The following is a 23,449-nucleotide window of genomic DNA, read 5'->3' as shown; positions in this document are numbered from 1 at the left end:
TGGGAAAGAAAAGAGAGAGGTCCCCTGATACGCACTTTGAAAGCACATACATCCCACTCCCAAGCTGTTTCTCAAAATCACAGCAGTTTTATCTGATGTCTGCTTGCCTATGCAGTGTGCGCTGGAGCAAGACTAGAAAAATAAAGAGACAGTAGGTGTGTGTGAATTGACTCTATTTCATTTTTTTTCTTCCTCTCTCAGCCATCGCCATCATCATCACCACGCTCACAGCGCCTACAACCCTTCCAGTACCAGCCACTACAGTGACGGAGTGACCAGTGCCCCCGGAACCATGAACCACCCCTGTGGAGGCAGGCAGAGAAGCATAGGCTATGAGGACATGCACCAGTGTAGCCTGCCCAAACCAGTAAGCACTTAAAGGAAGATTAAGGCTTAGAAAAATACAATTAAAGCTACCAACAGCCTTTCCAATAACTTCACTGTTACCATCTGTTTTTAATAGGTTCTATTTTTGAGTAGAAAGTAGTTCCAATAAAAACCAACACATTTATAGCACTGTCTAAAATTGGAATCAAGGTCTGGTAATAACAGGGTGTGACAGTTTTAAAGAAATTTGCATTTCAGGAACTTTACCTTTTGATAATACTCTGACACTCTCACAGAGCTCAAACTAATCTCACGCCAAGGATGACCAATCCTCAGTGACTTGATCTCATAAACAAGATCAAGTCTCTCTGAACATTTCAGCTTTCATGTGGCAATTAACCTGGCCTTTCATGTGTGTTGACTTTAATTAGAGGACCTAGGGATGTTTTTGTTGCTTCAAACTGTCTGTCTGTCCCCTGAGTTTATTAAGTACGAGTAGCATCAAACAGCAGCAGGATCCATATGAGCATCTCCAAAGCAAGAAGAGTTGAACATAATCATGCACAAGGCAAACAGCAGTAAAATAGGTGGATCGGATATTATGGAAAATCTATATCTGTACTTTTGTCCAATTCAGGCAGGTGACTCATCACAAACATGGTCATAGTTTAGCAGCTACAGTGCTTGGGTTGATTGCTTACCTCTGTGACAGGTATCAATATATTCTGATTTTAGTAAGTAAGAAAGTCTTCAGTAAGTCTGATTCCTGGAAAGCCAGAATTTTTTGTTTTATTTTTTGTATTTTTCTGTTAGAATTTGAAGGCTCACAGTATTTGGAGTATTGATTTTTGGATCCCATAGCTTTATATAGTAGATTCTTCACTTTTTTCTTACCATTACCCACCAAAATGCAGCCACAGGCAACCTAGCAACTTAACATATTGCAGATAGGTTTAAGTTGTTAAGAATTTTCACCAGTCAGGCAATTATAAATAAATTAATAAAAAGATTTAGGCTCAACATTAATGAATAATTTAGAATAAAACGAGTAAACAGGGTGCCTGTCTGGACCTCAGGCTTTAGGTACACTGTAGCAGCTTTCCTCTTGAGTGCTTAAGTGGTCAATTCACCCAAATAGCTTAAAGTGACTATTTCCTGAATAACCTCTGGTTATAGGCATATTAGGCCTAATATGTGTTAGTAATGTGAAGTCCACTGCCTTCAGCTATGAGACTGAACCAAAACATAGAAACATACCGTCTGAAAACCCAAAAGAAATAATTGAAAGCTACAAATGAATGAAAGAAATGTTTACACACAAAAGATGCTCAAACAGAAAAGTGGAGACATGGATAGTGATTACATTACAAAGATAATGATGACACCTTACACACAGTAATTTCTTCCAGTAATTTTTCTCCGACATGCATTAAACTACTTGAAGTATAAAAAAGAAACTCTGCATAATGGATGAGAATGTTTAATATTTAGCTTTATTATGCCAGCAAATAGATACGTAAATCCCCAAAGAGCTTGATAAGGTCATGCATGTGTAGTAAATATTTGCTCATGTGGGGTAATCATCTATACTCGTGTAAGTCACGTTGCATTATCTGCCAGATGACTAAACAGCTAAACTGGCTGCATGCAAAAGTTAAAATGTTGGCACCAAGAAACCGACACCGAGAATTTGGACAGTCATACTGTGCCGTCACCAGCTGCTCTGCAAGGAGAACCTTGAGAATGATTAAAGAAACTGAGGACTGAACGCCTTCCAACAAATAAAGTTGCTGCTTGAATCTGAATCTGTGTTTGATCTTTCTGTTCCGCTCTGATCAGATATCCCCTGGTTTCCTTACCCTATTTATTTCTTCTTTTTCCCTTTGGATTAAGGTTGTTTTGTGTTCATACTGAGCTGAACAGATCTCTAAATTGCATTTGTGGCTCCTGCAGGGTTTCCGGTTCACCCAGCTTCCTGATATGGGCATCGGTTCTCCACCTCCACTGATCCCCTCAAGACCAGGACCACCACCTGCGACCTCACTGCGACGGTACTACGCACATTTATATAATCAAACAGTCAAACACATTGCACTTCATATATTGAAGGGAAAACATTTTTAAAGCCTAAAATAAGGAGGAAAAAAACATAAAAGCAAGAAACACTCAGTCCCTTCAGTGAAAGATAAAAACGTGCACAGTGTTGAACATGTGGCCCATAAATATATTTAGACATCAAACTTGAAGGAAATGCTCACATATGGCATTTAAAAGTACTCTGAGATCGGTTCTCAGCCAGTCACATGGCAGCACTGGGGCTAATCACTGGATCAGACAGATAGTGGAGAGTACACTGGAGAATACACAAAATGTATCAGAATTTTAATCAGCGTCATTTCAAGAGTGCCCTCCACGTGCACCCTCGGTTTGTGCCACTCACTTCTCTCTCTTAGGCCCATATGCTAGTCTGCATCATTTGAACTGAATATTCTTCTTCATTTGAATGCTGCTGCTGTGTGCACTGTGTTGCTGGGCACTTTGGCACTGCAGAGAGTGATTGAGTCTGTTGGTTAGCAGTGAGGAGCACTCTCGCCATCTAGTGGGCAAAATAAATAATTAACACTTGTGGGAAAAGAAGGTGCTGCAGAGTGGCAGGAAAAAAAATTATGCAATAAAATAAAAAAAGACAAACTATAATTTACAATCAATCTACTAATAAAAATATATTAATTCTATATATAAATATAGATGTATTTATATATATATTTTTAAAATGTTCTGCTTGACAGAGACAGCTTTTAGTTGGACTTCTCTAATTACTGCTAATTAAATTTTCAGATATGGCCACGGGTATGTGACCATTATTCTTGCTTATTACAACCAGAAACGGTCATATTATGGCGGTTAATCAGTCAGCTCGTCACACATCAGCTCCACTGTGCTCCCAGGGAGAAAGAGTGCAGCATGTTAATCCCTCTTTGCTATGCACTGTGAGGCATTAGTGTGCACAGTGCATCATGGTCCTGAGATGTGCCAGTGACATCATCTGTCCTCCGGTTCTTTACTGTAGTTAACATGCACTGTAACACGTGTCTGTACGATGAAGAGGATGGTGCTTCAGTGCAGAGGTGGAGAAAGAATATGACTGCATGGAGAGCTCTAATAAGGCTCAAGGTGACAGGATGGGATTTATGATCCGTGAGGTCATGTGTCCTTCACTGCAGTGACCCAGAATGCCTGGAAATTTCAGCCAGATGTTGAAAACAAGTCTGGGAACCTCTGTACTGTGCATGAAAACCACCCCAGAAGCTGTCATAGGGCAAGAGGCAGGTTATACCCCAAACAGGTCACTAGTTCTGTTGCAGGGCTAACCCACGGAAGTCTTTGGAAGCCCAGAGTTCCCATGCAGACACAGGGAAGAACATTCGAAGTGTATACTTAAACCAGGACTTTCTGAACTTGCTATCAGTACCACAGTCTGATGTGACTTAAGATGAAAAGATATCTGATGGACTTTATTCTTGTTTTATAGATTACTAAAGATTTTATATGTTTTTTTTTGTTGTGTAACTATGTCTTTTCCCATAATATTTAATTAAAGCTGCAAGCCATTTCTACAAACATGTTTCCTGTATCTTTGTTAAACCGTGTTTAACAAAGATCAATATTTGTTTGGTTGTTTTTTTTCCCCCAAATGGTGCAGATTTGACCTTTAAACTGATACAGATGAAATTCGGACTGTATATAAAAGAGAGACATAACTGCCATCATATCACCCATTGGTTTATGACTGCATTTTGAAGCCTCACAGCCAACTCTGTTTTTTTATTATTTAAAGTATTGGACAGCTAAGTCTAAATGCATCATCTGATAAATAATGGTAAATAGTTAGAAAGTAAGGAAGGGAGATTTGACCAAATTATGTTGTTTAAGGTTTTGTCATATTATAATATTCAGTTTTAATGCTCAGTTTATTATGTTATATTGTTGGTGGTGACGCGTCAGTGATGTCTCTGATTTGTTAACTCCAACTGAATTTAAACTGCTTTTATTGCTCACTCTTGAACTCTTGAACAGATTCCAGTTGCTATTATTTTTGCTCTTCTGCCAACAGCTTTTAAACTCGGGTTTCAAATGTTTTCAGATTCTCTTAACTGCTTTATTGAATTGTGTCCTGTGGGCACAAAAAAGCTATAGTTGTTATTTGCAGGTGTCTGTTTGCTGTACATCGAGTTGATTTCTGCCTCTCCTCTCCACTGACAGTTCCACCCCTGATGTTAGTCTGAAGCCTCGTGTGTCAGAAGCCTCAGAGCTGCAGGCCCAGCAGCACAATGGTGCCCCCTACCTGCCACTCTCCAGGACCCCCTTCCCTGCTGTCACTGTTGACCAGTCCATCAGCACCTACTCAGGTACGACACACTGACAGGACACTGAATTTCTATTGATATGTTGTTTCCGTTCAATCTAAATCTATTTACATCTCACAGGAAACCCAATAACAGCAGTCTACGCTATATCGGCCAACCGCCCAGGTTACTCAGACTACTTCGTCATGTCACCGCCATCCTCATACCGGAGTCCATCATGGATGTCTTATCCACCTGAACCAGAAGACCTGCCGCGGCAATGGAACGACACACCTGTGAGACACTGTTTTCCTTTTTTTAAGTACACAATGTGCTGTGAACACTTTGCAGGAAGTTTCAGTGTGTGTGAAGCACTTCCCCCACTTCTTCCCGCAGAACTCACGTCACCTCGAGACCATCTGCTGAAGTCGTCCGACTGTGACACTGATTTGAAACGGTCAGTAGCTCGGTGGGTCACTTTTTCTCTGCACTGCAGTCTTATGCTGTCGTGGTTCTTTGGCGAATTTTGTTTACCTTTTCATCTTTGATTTAGCTGATTTTAGTTTATTGTACAAGTTAAATGTTGTATTCCATCTATAGTTCAACGTATATTTCCATTTTATTTTGGATTTTTGGCATCTGTAGTGAAAATATTTTGTATTTAGTTACTATTTTGTTGATGTCTTAAAGGTAAAAAAAATTAAATATAAGAGTATAATTGTGGCATTATGGAATTGCTTAGTGTCTCACTGTAGACCTCATACTAATTTGGACATAAAATGAGTCGAAGGCCAAAATTTGACTGAAGAGTTGACATTTCAACTGGCTTTTGAAGATTTCCAGAGACAGAGCTTTGCAAATCTCTCAGGGGAGCTTGTTCCAGGGAGCAGCACTGCAGCGCTGAAGGCTCTGTCCCTGAAGGTCTACGGTTTGATGTGGGAAATGTGGGAAAAATGGAGAGTAGGCCTTTAACTGAGGAACCCAGATGGGGTGTAGGGGAGGAGAAGGATTTTATAGGACATATGGGACTTGACTGGGAGCCAGTGGAGGTGTATAAGGGTTGGGGGTGATATGTTGCCCGTACTTAGTTTAGGTGAGAACTCGGGCAGCTGAGTTCTGAACATACTGCAGCTTGTTAGGCAGACGAAAGCAGAGACCACTGCAGTAGACCAGGCGGGAGGTGATGAAGGCATGAATGAGGGTTTTACTTGCTGGGTCTGAGAGTAGAAGTCAGAGTCTGGAATCGTTCTTTAGGTGGTAGAAGAGATTTAATGGATTTGGTATGTGATGAGTTTGAGAGAGCAGAATTCAGGATGATCCTGAGGTTGCAGACCTCCAGAGATGGTGATCGGGATTAACTATTTGATTTGTGTGTAAATAGGAGCATATGTTGCCTGGCAGGTCTTCCACTAATTGGATAATCCATGGTTTCCTTGGTCTATGCGGTGAAATTTACTTGGGGAAAATACTAAACGGCAGATTCCCCAGATAGAGTCATTGGTGTGTTAGTATGTGTGTAGACAAAGCAGATATTCATAGACTGAATCTCAGTGTGTCATGACAAAGAGCTTTGAATAGATGAGTAATACAGGAAAGGCACTGTATAAATCAAGTCCATTTACCAGATATACAAAAAGTAGAAATCTCATGAAAAAACATGTGAATCCTTCAAAATACTGTTTAAAAAAAAAGCTTGGCTTTGTTGACTGTTGTTTTCCTGGCCAAACAGCCTTGGGCAGGTAATTCTACTTTGATAGCAAAACCATTATCTGCTTCAGAGTTCAGACTGCATGCCAGCCTGCAGGCGAAAAGCTGACAGGATCAAATGTTTGCTGTAGTGTTCAGAAAGCAATGCAGTGCTGTACCTGGACCGATACCGTTTCAGGGTTTGTTTGTTTTTTAATTTGTGCAGGGTAAAATATATGAAGCTGATATGGAAATAGTTAGACTTTATCTGTGGCACTATTAAGTTCAAAATACACACATTTGAGAGAAATAGCTAGCAAATACTTTCAAGTTAAATGATAAATAGCTATTTGATGATCCACAAATTGAGCATAGGGTTGGTGACTCCTGTGACTCCTCCTAGTGCAGCTCAGTCAGTAACACTGGCAGCTGATCTTATTCAGCTGAGCAACTGTGCAACTTCTTGGCAAGACTCATGTTGAATGAGACTTTTTAGCTGCTTCAAACTGGATAAAGTTGCTGCTGCCACTCCAGCCTGCTCTGCCACCCACCTCCAGCTACTGTAATAGCTATTCAATCTATTTATAACTCCTGTTCCACGAGGGGGTCCTGTTGCTGCTCCTCCTGCCTTCAGGCTTTCCACTTATGCATGTGGAAGGCTCAGTATGTCCCAGAACACAGACATAGTGCCAAATGACTAAAATAATAAAATAATAATCCAGTTTTGAGTAAAGCTGTCCTAAAAGAAAGCAAGTCTTTAAAATTAAAAGTTACAGCCTTTTCTTTTGAGTAGAAAAAGCCTGTAGATGTGATTATGAGATCAAGCAGCACTTTACTGCACTGTAAAGTGAAACAGATGAATGAGCGAATGGAGTTGTTAAAGTTTGAGAGTTAGAGATTTTCCATTTTATTATTTTATTATGTTTTTGTTCTTCAGCAGGCTGATGGGATTTTAATGTTGTGTTAATTACTAAACAAAGAAAAAAGTTAAAATCTAACTCTTTTTTATAGCTTTAACATCAAGCTTTGCTCTGATTTTGCTGGTGTTTCTGGACTTTCATCCTGATGTACAAAGAGATAATCACATACAGTAACTTGTTCTGTGGTAGCAGGTCTGTCATGCGTGGCCACTGTCTTTGTGTTTTGTGCAGGTGTCTCTTCAGATGGGCAGAGGACCTCCTTCACACTCAAAACTCTTTGGAGCTTCATCACCCCTCCTTGGCTCCGGCACAGCGCTCCTCCTGTATGATTCATTCATCACCAGTGGAACCCCCCCCGCCCTCACCTTTTCCCACAGCTCTCCTCTGCCTGCCCTCTGTCTGTCCTCTGTCAGCCCACTTCATCTGCAGCTCAAAGCATTTCACATCCTCCAGAGCTCCTCTGCCCCCTAATCCCTCTTCACCTCGTCTTCGATCTTATGCCAATGAAAAGCTCAGCCATAATTTTCTCTTTCTGTATTCTGAGCCCCCGGCCTCACAGGCCTGTGCTGGCCCCTCTGGGCCTATAGTCACTATCTCCATGTAGACTGCCTCTTCTGTGGTGACCACCACTGTACAGTCCGAGGCCCCTCACACTGCTGAGCTGAGCTGCTGTGCTGTGCCTCCCTGCCTAACAACACAGATGCAGAGTGGATGAACAGGGTGATTACAGTACAGCGTGACAAGTTCTGTGGCCCAGCAATCATCGTAGAGTAACTGCCATCTGCCCAGCACACGATGGCAGGCAGCGCTGCGTTATCAGTACTGTAGCGCCCCAGCCGTTGCCAGTAGTCCTCTTCTGAACTGGACTGGACTGGGCCATCGTGGACTTGCCCCTAAGGTCCACCGTAAAGCCAGGAAAGCTGGACTGACTTAAAACTGTGTTTTGTTTTGTTTTTTTGATCAATCCAAATTCCTATGTAAAAACTCAACAGCTGGTTAATATGTGTATTTTAAACTTGAGTGAAAAAAAATAACTAAGGAAAAAGGAACAAAAAAAATCTCTTGTCTTGAGCTGTCTCTATTTCAGTTTTTGGATATTTGTGTGCTTTTGTCTTTTACTTTTGTGCATTGATTATTATCAATGGATTATTGTACAAAAAATGTTACTCCGAGGCAAAAAAAAATATAACATTATTTGAAGCAGAGAAATCGGTGGCTTAGTTGTCTGTGGTTATGACGGCATTTCTGTACTTTTTAAAAAGAATTACTTCGTTTACCTTTTTCCTTCATCCGACTCAGCAATGAAAACAAAAATTACTGTATGTCACTATGTTCTGTCAGTCATCTGATTATGACGTTTTTGTCTGCTAAACATTAGACAGACCTGAGTCAGAGACACTCACCGAAATCCTGCTCAGCATGATTTTGGTCACATGCCGTTTCTTGAAAGGCACAAAAGGCACCTTGGATAAAAACATACTTAGTATGAGCTGCTTTTGAAGGGGTTTCAGTTGTGGTTTGACTCAGGTCTCTTACAGTTATGTGAACACACCAGTATTCTTAGAAAAAAAACAGTTCTTTTACTTGAAAGGTGTCTACTGTATTCTACTGTAACTTTGACTTTTGGTTCTTTTGAGGCCGAGGGATTATTATTTGGTCGCCGGACTATGGTTTAGTACTGTTCAAGAGACTCGCCGGGCTCAGACGAGCCGTATATGTAACGATTACATGTATTACTGTATATAGCAGATGATTTAATGAAGAGATTTATGCAAGTAGTGTGGGAGGGAAACTTGACATTATCACGATGCCATTCTTTTCTTTGTTTTAGTCTGTTTGGGTTTCAGATGAAAGAAGGTTGTAACTTCTTGACTTTCTGAAGGTGGCGCACATTTCAGTATCATATTATGTCATAACACAATGCATAAATCATTACATTAAGAAAGAAGAAGAGAGTTTATAGTGATGTGCAGCAAGATAATTTACCGCTGTAATTGCAGTATTCATTAAGTAGAAAAGTTGATAGCCATAATAATAGAAATAATGCATTTTTTTTTATTATGGGGAATGTCTAGAATATATTTAGCCTCATTTTTACTGAGGAAAACTGGAATTCTGTGACCACACTGTACGTAAAGCTCCTTATCATTTAGATGGTATTAAAGGAGATTATAGCCATATATTAACTTTATCGAGTGGATATAAAAGATAAATGATATGTCAAAAAAGTAAATGATACCAAATGAGAATATATTAGACACGGGTGGGTGAGTGGGAGAGATATGGTTGGGGGTCGGAGACAGAGGACAGAGAGATATAGTATAGATATAATAATGTAAAGACAGGATAGTAGGTAGTTAAAGATGAAAGCACTTTTGTGACAAGAAAAGAGCAGAATCAATGCAAAAATGTCAAATGTGTAACTGCACAATTAACACGAAGTTTGAAATACTTTTGCTCAGCAGTAACTAACAGTGAAGACTCCTAACCCAGGACCTTTAGGAAGTTTATATTACACGGTAATACACACGTCTTACAAATTAACACTTTATAGCAGGATTTTGATATTTTTTTAAAGTTAGAATTCTTACATTTAGACAGTCATGGCTAAAAACAAATAGACTGGCTTTAAAGCAACATCTCAGCCACTGAAATGGTCATGGACTGAGATAGATTTTAGGGAATTTACACAAATGTCTAAAAAGGGGAAAGGGACATTTGTAGTCTGCAGACATGTAGACAACTCTTCCTTTACATTTATGACTTCAAGCAAGACATTACAGGCAAATACGTGGATGGATTAACTTTCCAAGTTGATTACTGAGAAGTCAGAATTAAAAAAAAACCAAAAACTTTTTCACTTTCATTTTGTTCTTCCAGAAGGAAATTTGGATTTGGATATTTCTTTTTCACAAAAGAGAAAAAACATTAAACCTTGTCGACAGCTAAAAATAGCTGTGAGTAGTTTGTGTGCAAACGCCTCTTTAAAAAACTTGAAAACATGAAAATGTTTTGTTAAAAGTTTAGGTAACACACAGGGATCAGTTAACTGTCCTGTAAAATAAGCAACAAAGTTTTTGGACATTTTCTTTGCAATAATCTGAAGATTTTACTATGAGAGAAAAATAACCCCACAATCCCAAAATCGTCAGTTTTGTCCTGTACTGTCTTGCCTCAATCTGCTAAATGAAACCCATGTGTGCAGCAAGCAGTACAGACTGGTTTTCTTCCAGTACAGACGATTATTAACAGCTCTCCGCTTCATAAATCCAGGCCTGCACATGATGAATATTAGTTGTGTATATTTAGCGATAGGAAAGCAAAGGTGTGAGAAGAAAGTCCTGATGCATTGTGGGAGCACACGGTGTGTTTTGGAATGCTTTGAATTGTCAGTATCATTACTGGATGACAACAGGAACCATCACATTTTAATTCATCCTCACTGTACAGACCCACTTTTATCATTTCATTTGACTCCATGCAAAAGAAAGGGGTGGGTGGGTAAAAAGCGAGGCTTGATGCGATGCTCTAAGTTGATGTGCAATGTTTGTGTTTTACACGGGTAGTGGCGAGACGCTTTGATTGATGACGGACTCCGGGACGGACTTAACTATCAGTAGTATTTTTCTGCCGTTTAGGGCATGTCATGAAGCTGTGACATCTTGGCGGCGCTGATGATGTCATACTATCGTCACTCGGGTGTTGAGGAGGTCACAGTGACGACAACCATGAATGCTGTTGGATGTAGTTATGCAGAAAACTTTTTGGTGAATTTAAACAATAAATACAAATTACAATTCTCAGCCTGTGTGTTTTGTTTGTATTTGTGTGCAGTGAAACAGGGCTGCCGTGTATGAACAGTATAAACCACTAGAGGGAGGCAGACACACGTTAAAGGTTTAATCTTTATCCAGCTTATGAAAAAGTTGTCAGCTGTCAGATAGTGTTTGTGTTGTTACCGCTGGCAGATACCTGCAAAAGATAAGGAAATTATTTGTGTTTTAAGGTAAGGCAGTTAGGTAATGAATAAAACATGCACGGGGAATCCTTTTTGAGATGAAAGATGCGTTACCGAAACAGCTGCCTGTCAGTGACCTTCACATGCTTTCAGTTAGAACGAGATGTCTCTGCGGCAGACTTCAGCTTGTAAACTGCAAAAAACACACAGCCCTGGATCACAGTTCAAACTCCCCTGTTGTCTTACCTGACTGTAGCCTGAAGGAATAATCTTTTGATTTGGATTTGGGATGTTCAAAAAAAGAATCAAAAGAATAACTCAGTGAAAAAGTCTTCTTTCTTGTGTCTAAACAAGATATTTTCTGGGCTCGACATATTTCTGACAGGCCAGTTTTACCCAAGAAGTTAATGTATCTATCTTTGATCACTTCAGGACATTCTCAGATATCAATGGCATTTCTTTTACTAGCTCACTTGGAAGAAGTAATCGATGCTTTTTTTCTCCCATCCTGTCTGGTTTATTGAATATCTCTGTGTAGCCAGTAAAAAGAAAGCATTAATGACTTTAAGTTGCTCCTAAATGCAGCAGTTGTACTTTAACTAATTTAATCCAATTTAAAATATCATTAATCCCTCAGAAAGCTTTGAATACTTTGATTGCAAATCCTGCCTTTCATCTTCTAGTCTCTTATACTCGGGATGCAACCTAAGAACAAAAGCTTGCACAGAGGGCCCAGACTTCCAACAATCAACCTTATGCTTCAAACATTCGCTATAAAAATACAAGTTTTGTTCATCTGTATCTTTCCTGGTTACATTTTTTACATTTTGCAATGTCCTTTGACATTTCTAAGCTTTTTTATTTTAACTGAGCATTGGCCTAATATCTCCACTTTGGTGTCAGCTGTGCAGAACTCATGTGGTCAGATGCAACTTGGCAAACCTAAACTGAGCCGTCATCTACTTTTGAAAGAGAAGCAATTTTCTTCAGCCAATGCTTCCAAATCATTTATACATGTTCAACCCTTTTCTAATTGTACTGTTGTGAACTTTAACAATTAACATGCTAACTGAGGCCTGTAGAGTCATAGATGTAGCTTGGATTTTTTGTCGTTTCTCTGAGGACTGTCTGACCATGGTGAGATTGGTAACTGTTATGTTTTCCCACTCATTACTGATGAATATGGAGACTAACTTTAAATTGTTTGTAAATAGGTGTATAACCCTTATTGATGGGCAAAACCTTTTTTCAGAGGTGCCTACACTTGCTGATGATCAGTTATGTGCATTTTAATATCAGCAGCCTGCTGTATGTTTTTCCTCTCAATTACTATAGTTGCACAAAAAATGTACATAGTTCCTCACACGCTGCTTTTGCATTTTAGGTTAGTCTTTGTTAAATAATGATATATTGTAATATGTCATACGTTTCCATGTTCCCATCTCCAGCCTTGGTAGCCTGGGCTTGGGCGGCCAGCTCCTTCACCCTTCACCCAGCTCATGCTGCACCCGACTCCTACGACGCCTCCTGCGGGTGGTGGGGCATGGCCAGAACACTTCACACATGTCCCTTCATTGGACTTGTGGCTCCAAGGCGGGGCACCAGTAACCCTATCCTGGGTATGGTGAAAAGGACGCAGTTGAGGTGAGGTATCTGATGAGGATGCCTCCAGGGCACCTCCTGGGCAAGGTGTCCTGGGCACGTCCCACAGGGAGGAGGCCCGGGGCAAATCCTGGACACACTGGAGTGATTATATCTCTTGACTGGTCTGAGAACACCTTGGTGTTCCCCCAGATAAGCTGGAGGAGGGATCTGGGGAGAGGGAGGTCAAGGCTTCTTTTCTTAGGCTGCTGACCCCCCAACCCCACACGGATAAGTGGAACAAAATGGATGGATGGAGAGCATATGTTGCTGAGGTCATATTTGCCTAATTTTAAGACCTGACAAGGACCAGATAGCTTTTCACTATATCCTGACAATAAATCCTTAGAATTCTTTTTCACATAAATGCATAAAAAATTTTTTATTTGCATATACATGCATGAAAATGTCTGTTTGAGAAGAATTATAAAGTTTAAGCTAAGAAGCTTGAGCAGCATAATCTAACAAAGTTATCTAAGAGGAAACTTATGTATTTACGCTTTGATCGTCAGAAACTTATGATCAAACTGACATAAGATACATTTTTTCTATTCATCTGATGAATTAAGTCCAACATCTCCCCCGCTTTTAGCTTGGTTTTGGTTTCCACCAATGTTTGAGAGAAATATGTAGCTCATTAGCTCCTCAATACTCCACCAATGTTTTACAGAGTAGTGCCAAACTTCTGTGTGCTGCTTGTTGCAGCTAGTGTACATGCAGCTCATTAGAGCTTTAAATAGAAATCTAGTGTGTGAGAAAAATATATGATTAATGAAGGATCTTTAGATTTGAGCAGTTGTGGTGCAAATTAAAACCAAGAAATCTAAAAAAATATTTTAAAAATCCACCATAAGCAATGCCTTTTGCATTACGCATTGTATTTTAATTCATTTCTAACAAAAATAGTGATTAGCACCACGTTAAAAAAGTTTTTTTTTCTACTTTGGGGAAGAGCAAGAAGCTGTAAAAACGCAACATGTATTATAATAACTGCATTTCCAACAGATTTATCAAATTCTGCATGCATTTTAAGTTACTGGCCATCAGGCTAAGGTGTTTTCCTGTTTTTCCTTAGAGCCCAGACTTTATATAAAAGACAGACATCACAACTGTGACATCAAGTCATGTTCTTTAAAACTTCAAGGTCCCCAGCTGTTTGAAATGCAAAGATGAACTCGAATGAGTCCCATCTCCACCTTCTGGATACTGATTGAAACCATACTTTGCATAGTGATCAGGATGTTGTATTCAGTAAGACATCAAATTAGCGTTTGAATGAGTCATTAGACCATGAACTAGGAAAGTAGGGATGCATTTACCTGTACTTACCTATCAAATCTGACTTCTTTCTGCAACCAGAGGAAATATCATTTTTCATAACTAGACGCTACATCCATTGTTTGCATACAATGTTTTGATAAAGGCATTTAAATGTAACTGCATATGAGCCTCTAAGTATACTTTTCTATGAGAAACCTCGTCACTCATTTATTCCAGTGTTTTTGTGCCATATCCTCCAGACATCAAGGGGCACATTTAGAGTAATACAGAGTTAGACATGATATAAAGGCCTTTTGAAACCAATGATGGACTCTGTGAAAATACAAGCAGCCTGCCTTTGTGCCAGCTCAGGCGTCTTGCATTTGTAATATCATTCATCCTGTCTTGGCTTCAGTAAACTTGTCTCTTTCAGGTGCTAATCCCCTGCATTCCCATATGTGAGGTTAATGTTACAGTCAGCTAAAACCTGCCAGATTTCCCCTGGAACAGCAGCGTTTAGCTGATTGTTACCCCTGCCAGCTCTGTGTGTGTAAGCTCTGTTAGACAATGCTGTCTCAGCTTTCTCTACCTTTGGTAGGGCCGGTGTAATGAGCTCTATTTAACAGCTCTATGCTACGCTACACATGTGCACGTATGTGTGTGTTGTGTGTGTGTTGTGTGTGTGTGGGGGGGAGATTTCTCTAGTCGGTAATTAATGGCTAATCTCTCTAAGTCAAACAAACGGAAATTAAAAGAGCAGGCTACTCAGCTGAAGATCAGAACATGATTTCAGGGCTTATACCGCTCAGTGGAATTAGATCCTCTCTCACATACACATAGTCATACTCACAACTTGTTCAGACCAGTGTGTGCTAATTTACGTAGCTACACCAGGAAGTCCCTAGTGGTTGTTGAGTGTTGTCTGAGTCAAGCATGTGTCAAGTCCAGCTTTCATTTTCCTGTGCAGGGCTTTCTAGTATTTATCACTGACTGGTTGGCTCCTTCTCTCTGCTGCTGTCATTGTCTAATGAGAGGCAGGGAGACAAATAGAGAGAGACAGAGGTGAGGACAGAGAAGAAGACGGAGGGAGAGAGGGGACTGTTTAGCCAGTGTTAATTAAGTTTGGACAGGCTCTCCAGGGAACCATTATGAAAGTCTTATCTGCTAATAAGAAAAAGAAGACACTGTAATTATAGTTCTATATACAGGAGAGGAAAAGATGGTGAGAGGGAAGGAAAGTGCAGCCACGAGTGAAATATTGCTCATACATTAAGCTTTTGGTTCTTGCTGAGCAGTCCTTTCTTTAGCTACGACTAAGGGGCCGAAATGGACGGTGGTTTAAAAGTAATACATAAGGACTATTGGAGGTATTTCAGTGAGTCATTACATCATAAAAAAACAAAATTAAATATTCAACTGTGTAGGGTTTTTTGCACTGCGGGTTTGGGGTTCTTTGCTGAAAATAACTACATACTTGGATGTTAATTGTAGGTTAAAATGATGGTGTCCTGAAGAAATCAATTTAAACTCAAGAAAACATGAATTCATTATTCATTCATTATTGGTATTCTATATAAATGTTGGAATGTGTAGCTGACCTGCTGTGCACTGATTAAAAGACTTCATTAAAGCAGCAGTTCACTAGTAATGCATCAACTGAAGACGGCTTCAATTTTCTCGTTATAATAAATCCCAAATGATGTCCTTCCTTACAAGAAACTTTGCTGAAATTAATTATAAAATATTTAGGAATGAACTAAATTAAAAGTTGATGTGTTTTGTTCTTGTTTCAACGAGGTGATAAAAGTTAGATATTTCAGTGCAGCGGTGAGAAGACAAGTTCTTCTTGTTTGATATCCGGCAAACCCTCATTCATCGATTTGCCTCTGATTTTCTTCTTTTGTGTCACAACTTCCAGAATTATCACCTGGTCATCTCACTTGCACCATCTTTCCAGAATTAATAGAAAAATGGTTCATCAGACTGGATAACTTGCACCGTCTACACTCATTGACTTTGTGCTGTTCTTTTGGCCCAATCCCAAGAACGAAGAAGTTCAAATACACATATGAACACACTTATCACCACTTAACCGTTTGTCTTACGGCATAAATTTAAAAGGTGTTTTCATCATATCACAGGGATGCAAGATTAATGTGTTACCAACGTATGCTGAACCTAAAGCTGCAGTTATCAGAGTCACAAAAGTGGCTCTATGAATGTCACAGGAATCTCCATGGTAACTCAAGCTGCTAATTTTTTATTTTTTTGAATATTCAGCGCTGTTCCTTCTTGAATCGATTCTTTACAACCAACTCATAATGAAGCGAATGAATGATATATGCAAACCTATATGATTCTGTCAGTGGCTGTGAACTGAGCTATTTACAGTAAAGTAGTAAAAACTTTGTGACTTCCACCAACCTCTGTTACAAATGAAGATAATACAGTTCCTCTAACGTCCATTAAAGCCATTCATAATGGGTGACTTATTTATTTTTTGTAATTTTCCTATTAATTGAACTGTGTTACCAAGGCTTTAAGTTATACATTATTCTGACAACTATGACTGACAGCTGGATGCTTACGGGCAGCTAGCCCACTTACTGGAAGCACTGATTTGGACCTCTCAACTATATTTGTGCTGTTGGCGTCTTTTAATTGTAAATATTAAAATAATGTGGCCTTGTTTTACCTCCATCCAATAAGTCTCTGCTCTGTTTCTGATGTGTGAGATTTCAGTACTTTTCTTGTGTGTTTCTTAGCACTAATGACCAGTTATCTGTGTCCGTGTGTTTTGCAGTCTATGGATGCTCATTGCTCACCATGCCTGCTAGTGTTAGCTGATTACTTAGCACTCCATCTTCTCCTTTAAATACAGTGACTTCTGGCTCTAAAACGAACAAACAAACTACAAAGCCTATCAGCTTTCTTTGGTACCCATTTTCTCACTTTTTCAGATCAATTGATGCAAAGCATGCCTCTATTTATCCATTCTCTTTGTCTTATCCAATTCAGGGTGACGGGGGCTGAACCCTATCCCAGATTCCATAGAGCAAGAGGCTGGGTAGACCCTGGATAGGTTGCTAGTCTTTTGCAGGGGTAACACAGAGATACAGAACCATTTACAATCATAGACAATTTTAGAATTGCCAGTTAACCTAAGCCCACTAACTGCATGTCTTTGAGAGGATGTCATAGTACCCAGAGAGAACCCATGAAAACACAGCAATGAGATACAGTGGCTTGCAAAAGTGAACTTTTCCACATTTTGTCACATTACAGCCACAAACATGAATCAATTTTATTGGAATTCCACGTGAAAGACCAACACAAAGTGGTGAACATGTGAGAAGTGGAAGGAAAATCATACATGATTCTAAAACATTTTTTACAAGTAAATAACTGCGAAGTGGGGTGTGCGTAATTATTCAGCCCCCGGAGTCAATACTTTGTAGAACCACCTTTTGCTGCAATTACAGTTGCCAGTCTTTTAGGGTCTGTCTCTACCAGCTTTGCACATCTAGAGACTGAAATCTTTGCCCATTCTTCTTTGCAAAACAGCTCCAGCTCAGTCAGATTAGATGGGCAGCGTTTGTGAACAGCAGTTTTCAGATCTTGCCACAGATTCTCGATTGGATTTAGAGCTGGACTTTGACTGGGCCATTCTAACACATGCATATGTTTTAAACCATTCCATTGTTGCCCTGGCTTTATGTTTAGGGTCGTTGTCCTGCTGGAAGGTGAACCTCCGCCCCAGTCTCGAGTCTTTTGCAGACTCCAAGAGGTTTTCTTCCAAGATTGCCTTGTATTTGTCTCCATGCATCTTCCCATCAACTCTGACCAGCTTCCCTGTCCCTGGTGAATAGAAGCACCCCCAGAGCATGATGCTGCCACCACCATATTTGACAGTGGGGATGGTGTGTTCAGAGTGATGTGCGGTGTTAGTTTTCCGCCACACATAGCGTTTTGCATTTTGGTCTCATCTGACCAGAGCACCTTCTTCCACATGTTTGCTGTGTCCCCCACATGGCTTGCGGCAAACTGCAAACGGGACTTCTTATGGTTTTCTGTTAACAATGGCTTTCTTCTTGCCACTCTTCCATAAAGGCCAACTTTGTGCAGTGCATGACTAATAGTTGTCCTATGGACAGATCCCCCACCTGAGCTGTAGATCTCAGCAGCTTGTCCAGAGTCACCTTGGGCCTCTTGGCTGCATTTCTGATCAGCGCTCTCCTTGTTGGGCCTGTGAGTTTAGGTGGACGGCCTTGTCTTGGTAGGTTTACAGTTGTGCCATACTCCTTCCATTTCTGAATGATCACTTGAACAGTGCTCTGTGGGATGTTCAAGGCTTGGGAAAGCATAAGCCTGCTTTAAATTTCTCAATAACTTTATCCCTGACCTGTCTGGTGTGTTCTTTGGACTTCATGGTGTTGTTGCTCCCAATATTCTCTTAGACAACCTCTGAGGCCGTTTGAAGTTTACCCAGCTACATTCTCGCTTGAAAATAACTTAAAAGTTCATTTTGTGACCCAGAAAGAGTAATATTTAAAAGTTTTTAGCCCCGCTCGTCCGCCATTGCCGCGTTTGAGTTTTGGACGAAATGAATTCTGGTATATTTAGCTGTACCAAGTACACACAAGTCACCACCGATGCATGCTTGATAAAACAGGTGGAGCAAGAACACATTCGGGACTTTTTTGCGTTCTCGGCTTGATGCGTACTTCGGATTGGAACAGTACTTGGTCTCCGACTGATGACGTATCGCGAGTACCCGAGAACGCAAGTACGCACAAGTACGCATATTGAGAAAGGGCCAATGTCTATGGGCAACTGACTGCACTCAGACCAAAGGAGGCTGAATAATTACGCACACCCCACTTTGCAGTTATTTATTTGTAAAAATGTTTGGAATCATGTATGATTTTCGTTCCACTTCTCACGTGTACACCACTTTGTGTTGGTCTTTCACGTGGAATTCCAATAAAATTGATTCATGTTTGTGGCTGTAATGTGACAAAGTGTGGGAAAGTTCAAGGGGGCTGAATACTTATGCAAGCCACTGTACAACTCCACCCAAAAGGCAACGGTCAGGTTGAGGCTCCAAATGCTCCAAATGAACCAAGGAGTCTAATGCTTGACCCATTGAGTCGATGGGTCTTACAAAACTCCCAGGTACAAAACAAGCGTGCTATACAAAACTAGAAAGAAAACAAAAAGAGTGCAAAGCTAGTTTTGGATCATCAAAATAATAATGGATTGGATTTATATAGCGCTTTTCAAGGCATCCAAAGCACTTTACATTCACACACTGGTGGAGGCAGCTACAGTTGTAGTCACAGCTGCCCTGGGGCAGACTGACAGAAGCGAGGCTGCCATATTGCGCCATCGGCCCCTCTGGCCAACACCAGTAGGGTAAAATGTCTTGCCCAAGGACACAACGACCAGGACAGAGATCCCGGGAATCAAAACGGCGACCTTCTGGTTACAGATGCGCTTCCCAACCCCCAGCGCCACGGTCGCCCCAAAATAAGGTGCACTTACATTTCTATATAAGCTTTTGAAAGCTACCACAATCACTTGAGTGGACATTAAGACTGGTCCATAGTCTTGGAGCTTGTTTTTACTTGTCTTCATGCCTATCGTATGCAAGACTTTGCAGTCTACATTTATGTGACTTTGTGTCATGCATTTAGGCCAGTTATTGAAAACTATAGAAAGAAAAAAATCCCCATTATGGTTCAATTTAAATTAGGTAAGAAGATTGATATTACTTTTATAGAAGATTGATACTTTTTATGTGCTTAAAAAGAAAAATAGCTTGTGACTTTTTTGAAAAATAACATTATTGACCATGCAACATAAGCATCGGACAGCTGGGGATTTGAGACAGAAAACAAATATTGCTGAGTACAAAACTGTGTTATTGTCTGACAGAATTTTGATCTTAAAAGATACATTTTAAGATAATAAGATCAAATTAATAATGTACAACCATTTGGCTTTGGTAGAGCACCCGGCCACTCAAATCATCAAGCCTCTGGCCACATATCGCGCAAGCTTGCCTGCTCTACATTATTTACAAAAATCCCTGGGGAAGATGCAGATGTGATGCTCGCTGTATTTCTTTGGGCAAATTCAGGTATTCCAAATGTTGTCAGACACTCCCTACTATAGGTACTATAAGTTGCCAGGCAACAGAAGATCTTATTTCTTGTTAAATAAATCTTCTTGTATAATATATGATCCATTTACAGAACATGATGAACAGTCTGAGCAAACTGCAGGCAATTTCAACAATATGTTTCAATTTTGTGCTACTCGCATTAGTTGTAATAAGAACCTGCTTTCATTACAATTTACAGATCACAGCGGAAAGGTACAAAAATGATTGCTCAACTGTAAATTGTTAAATGACTTATTTCCTGCAGATGGAGAACCCACAGTTAATCATTACAGTAGACAATATAGATGTATGGTTTCTCTGTAGCTCCTGAAATTAAAGTCTCAATCCATTTCTGCCACCTCTTAGTTCTATAAGCTCAGAAGTCCTCCGTGTCTGACCTTCTCCAAGCTTCCTCCCTCCTCCTCATTCTGAGCTTCCGTAGGCTGCTCTGTCAACAGTTTGACCTTCAGTGTCTTCCTGCAATACATTCTCACTCCTAACCTGTCACATACTGACACGTCCACCTCCCTGCTGTGCAGTTAACCTTGCAACCCCACATCCACCTTCCTCCCCTCCCTCTCCAGGTGAACTCCCCTGCAGGTTTTTTTCCTCTGCACAAATGAAAATTGAAGCCTCTGTGAGTTATGACCTCCCAAACAGCAGACTTCTCTGTTGTCTCTCTGTCAGAGCCTTCAGTCAGCCTGTTCCACATCCCTCATCAATAAACCCGATGTCGTAACAAAGGGAACATACCTGCTGTTATCCTTAGAGGCAGGTTCCAGCCTGCTACCCCTCAGTGTGTGTAACATGGCTGGTTGGAAGGAGGTTTTCTCTTCAGTTATCTATGAGTGGCACAGACACAGTGAGGTGAAACTGCTCTATTCACTGGTTGTTATCACTTACCTTCCCTATTCAAGGTACTTGTCAGGAAAATCTTGGTGAACTCGCCACAGTTTTTCTGTAGATCTAGAGGCTCCTCTCTTTTTATGACTGACATCGTGGCTCTGTACTGCTAGTCTGTACAGAATCGCTTCTTCCTTTTGTTAGTGAATGTAACACGAGTTGTCTTTTTTCTTCAGTGCCTATGCCAGCTTGTTGAAGACCCCTATGGCATCACATTGAACATAGTGGGCACCTGTTTTCAGTTATGAACAGGCCAGTTTTAAGCTGACTTATGGTCTTTTTTTCAGTTCTTAATCTAACCAAACAGTGAGTGAAAGTGGAAGAAAATAAGAGATAAAGACTAAATTAAACAGCTAATTAAAACTAAAATTGCAAAGTAAAATTCCCACAGAGGACACAAGCTACAGTCTTCTTAATGACATTCTGGTGATTCCAAAACAATGGGTATCAATCTGCTGCTGTAAGAGCCTCCAATCTTCCTGGGAAGGCTGTCAACAAGAAATCTGGCTTGCAGTCAGTGTTGCAATTCATCCCAAAGGTGTTGGTTGAAGTGAGGTCGGAGTTCTGTGCAGGCTTGGTCACATTCTTCTACACCACCCCAGAAAACCTATTTGGAGCTGACCTTGTGCATGGGGAAGCTGTATTTTAAAAGAATGGCCTGCGTCTGATTGGCATCCTGTCCAGGGTATACATCGCCTCTCGCCGTATGGTAGCTGGGATAGCCTCCAGCCTCCCCATGACCCTCATAAGAATAAGCGCAACAGAATGGACAGATGGATATTTATAATTGCGTAGATTGACATTTTTTGCTATTACTGGACACTCAAAGCACTTTATGCCTTTTGACATATTCACATGACATTTTACTCTATGCACTATATGACAAGTAATGTTATGTATCCCGTCTGCATCACAGCCTAGGGATGTGCATTTTACCCACAACCGGAGGTCTGACGAAAAGATATTATTGTAGACAAAGTAGTAAACAAAGGGGGAAGAAAGGTCCTAAAATCAAAGTTTTATTAATACAGTTACCCAAAAATAACTAATACTTGATGTGTAGTCAATTTAGTCACGTACCATTAAATTGTGCCTCAGTTTTAGCAGGATGGAGATTGTGGTTGACAAATGTGTATTTATTGTCACAGTTCTGGGTCGTTGAGGCAGTGTTTTGAGTTTTGTTCTGTTATTGAACTTTAATTTCATTTCATTGCTCTTTGATTTCTAGCTCCATGGTTCTTTAGTATTTCCTGATTTCTAGTGTTCAGGTTTGGTTATGTGCCTTCCTGCCTCACATTTCAGGTCTCTGTTCTCTGTGTCTTCCTTGTCACGCTTGCCTCTGTGTTTCTGTTTCCTGTTTTACTTTGAAGGTCCGGGTCCTATCTCAGTGTATTCTGTTTTGCTTCCTCCCTGTCTCATCATATTTAATTAGGTTCAGCTGTGTCTCGCTCATGTTTGTCATTCCTTGTTTCGCTTCCTGTATATATAGTGTGTGTTCTCCTTTGCTCCTTGTCGGTCCGTTTGCGTATCATTCTGCCTGTCATCCCCTGTGTTCCATCTGCATTTCATGGTTTCAGGTTTGTTAGTTTGTTTTCCCAGTTTAGGTTTTTCTTAAGTTTTGGTCCCTGCCATCTGTACTTTTGTTAATTTTGTCATCACTTGTAAATAAAGCTCACTCACAGTAAAATCAGTGCCTGCACTCGGGTCCTTCTCTCACCACGTCTGCCACTACAGCCGTGGCATTTATTCGGCTTTATTTTGCTTTGGGTTACACCACTAGATTCCTGTATCCACCCATTCTCTTCAGCTTGGTTATCTAGATTCCAGTAGATATTTTAAATTACAAATAACTACAAATAGTAGTAAATACTCACAAAAAAGAATAATGTAACAGTTTCAACAGCACCAAAAGGGAAACACGGTTACATAATAGTATATGTTGGTTTATTAAACATTAGGTCTCTTTCTTTCAGGTCCCCATTAGTAAATTATGTAATTGATCAAAATATTGATTTCTTTTACCTCAGAGAAACTGAGTTGCAACAGGATAAATATGCTGGTTTAAGTGAATCAGTGCCCTTGAGTTACACTGTCAGAATCCCTGAAGGAGGAGGAGTGCCTGTAGTTATTGACTCGAGTTCATCAGTTAACCAAAGACCTTATGATTTATTTAAAAGCCTTAATCTTTGCCTTGTACACCCACAGTTTTATTTGTTGTTCTTTATCACTCACCTGGCCCTTA

At 40.2% G+C, this 23,449-nt stretch overlaps 1 protein-coding gene across 2 annotated transcripts in view; it reads left to right on the top strand.

Moving 5' to 3' along the window:
• Window positions 1-8,648, top strand: part of kiaa1549la (KIAA1549-like a) — a 116,956-nt gene extending 108,308 nt beyond the window's left edge. The window contains exons 19-24 of one of the 2 annotated variants that reach the window (XM_013912428.1): window positions 202-367; window positions 2,281-2,378; window positions 4,591-4,736; window positions 4,815-4,969; window positions 5,070-5,130; window positions 7,511-8,648. In XM_013912428.1, coding sequence (XP_013767882.1) covers window positions 202-367; window positions 2,281-2,378; window positions 4,591-4,736; window positions 4,815-4,969; window positions 5,070-5,099 — 595 coding nt within the window. In that variant the 3' untranslated portion in view covers window positions 5,100-5,130; window positions 7,511-8,648. Of the gene's footprint in view, window positions 1-201; window positions 368-2,280; window positions 2,379-4,590; window positions 4,737-4,814; window positions 4,970-5,069; window positions 5,143-7,510 lie in introns of both variants that reach the window. The other variant, XM_013912427.1, reaches the window with a different exon arrangement.
• The last annotated feature ends 14,801 nt before the right edge of the window (window positions 8,649-23,449 follow it).

This window comes from Pundamilia nyererei, unplaced genomic scaffold, assembly GCF_000239375.1.
Source record: "Pundamilia nyererei isolate P.nyererei 1_Seehausen unplaced genomic scaffold, PunNye1.0 scaffold00089, whole genome shotgun sequence".
Lineage (NCBI taxonomy): Eukaryota > Metazoa > Chordata > Actinopteri > Cichliformes > Cichlidae > Pundamilia > Pundamilia nyererei.
The sequence above is the reverse complement of the archived record's forward strand: the minus strand, read 5'-3'. Positions and strand labels throughout refer to the sequence as shown.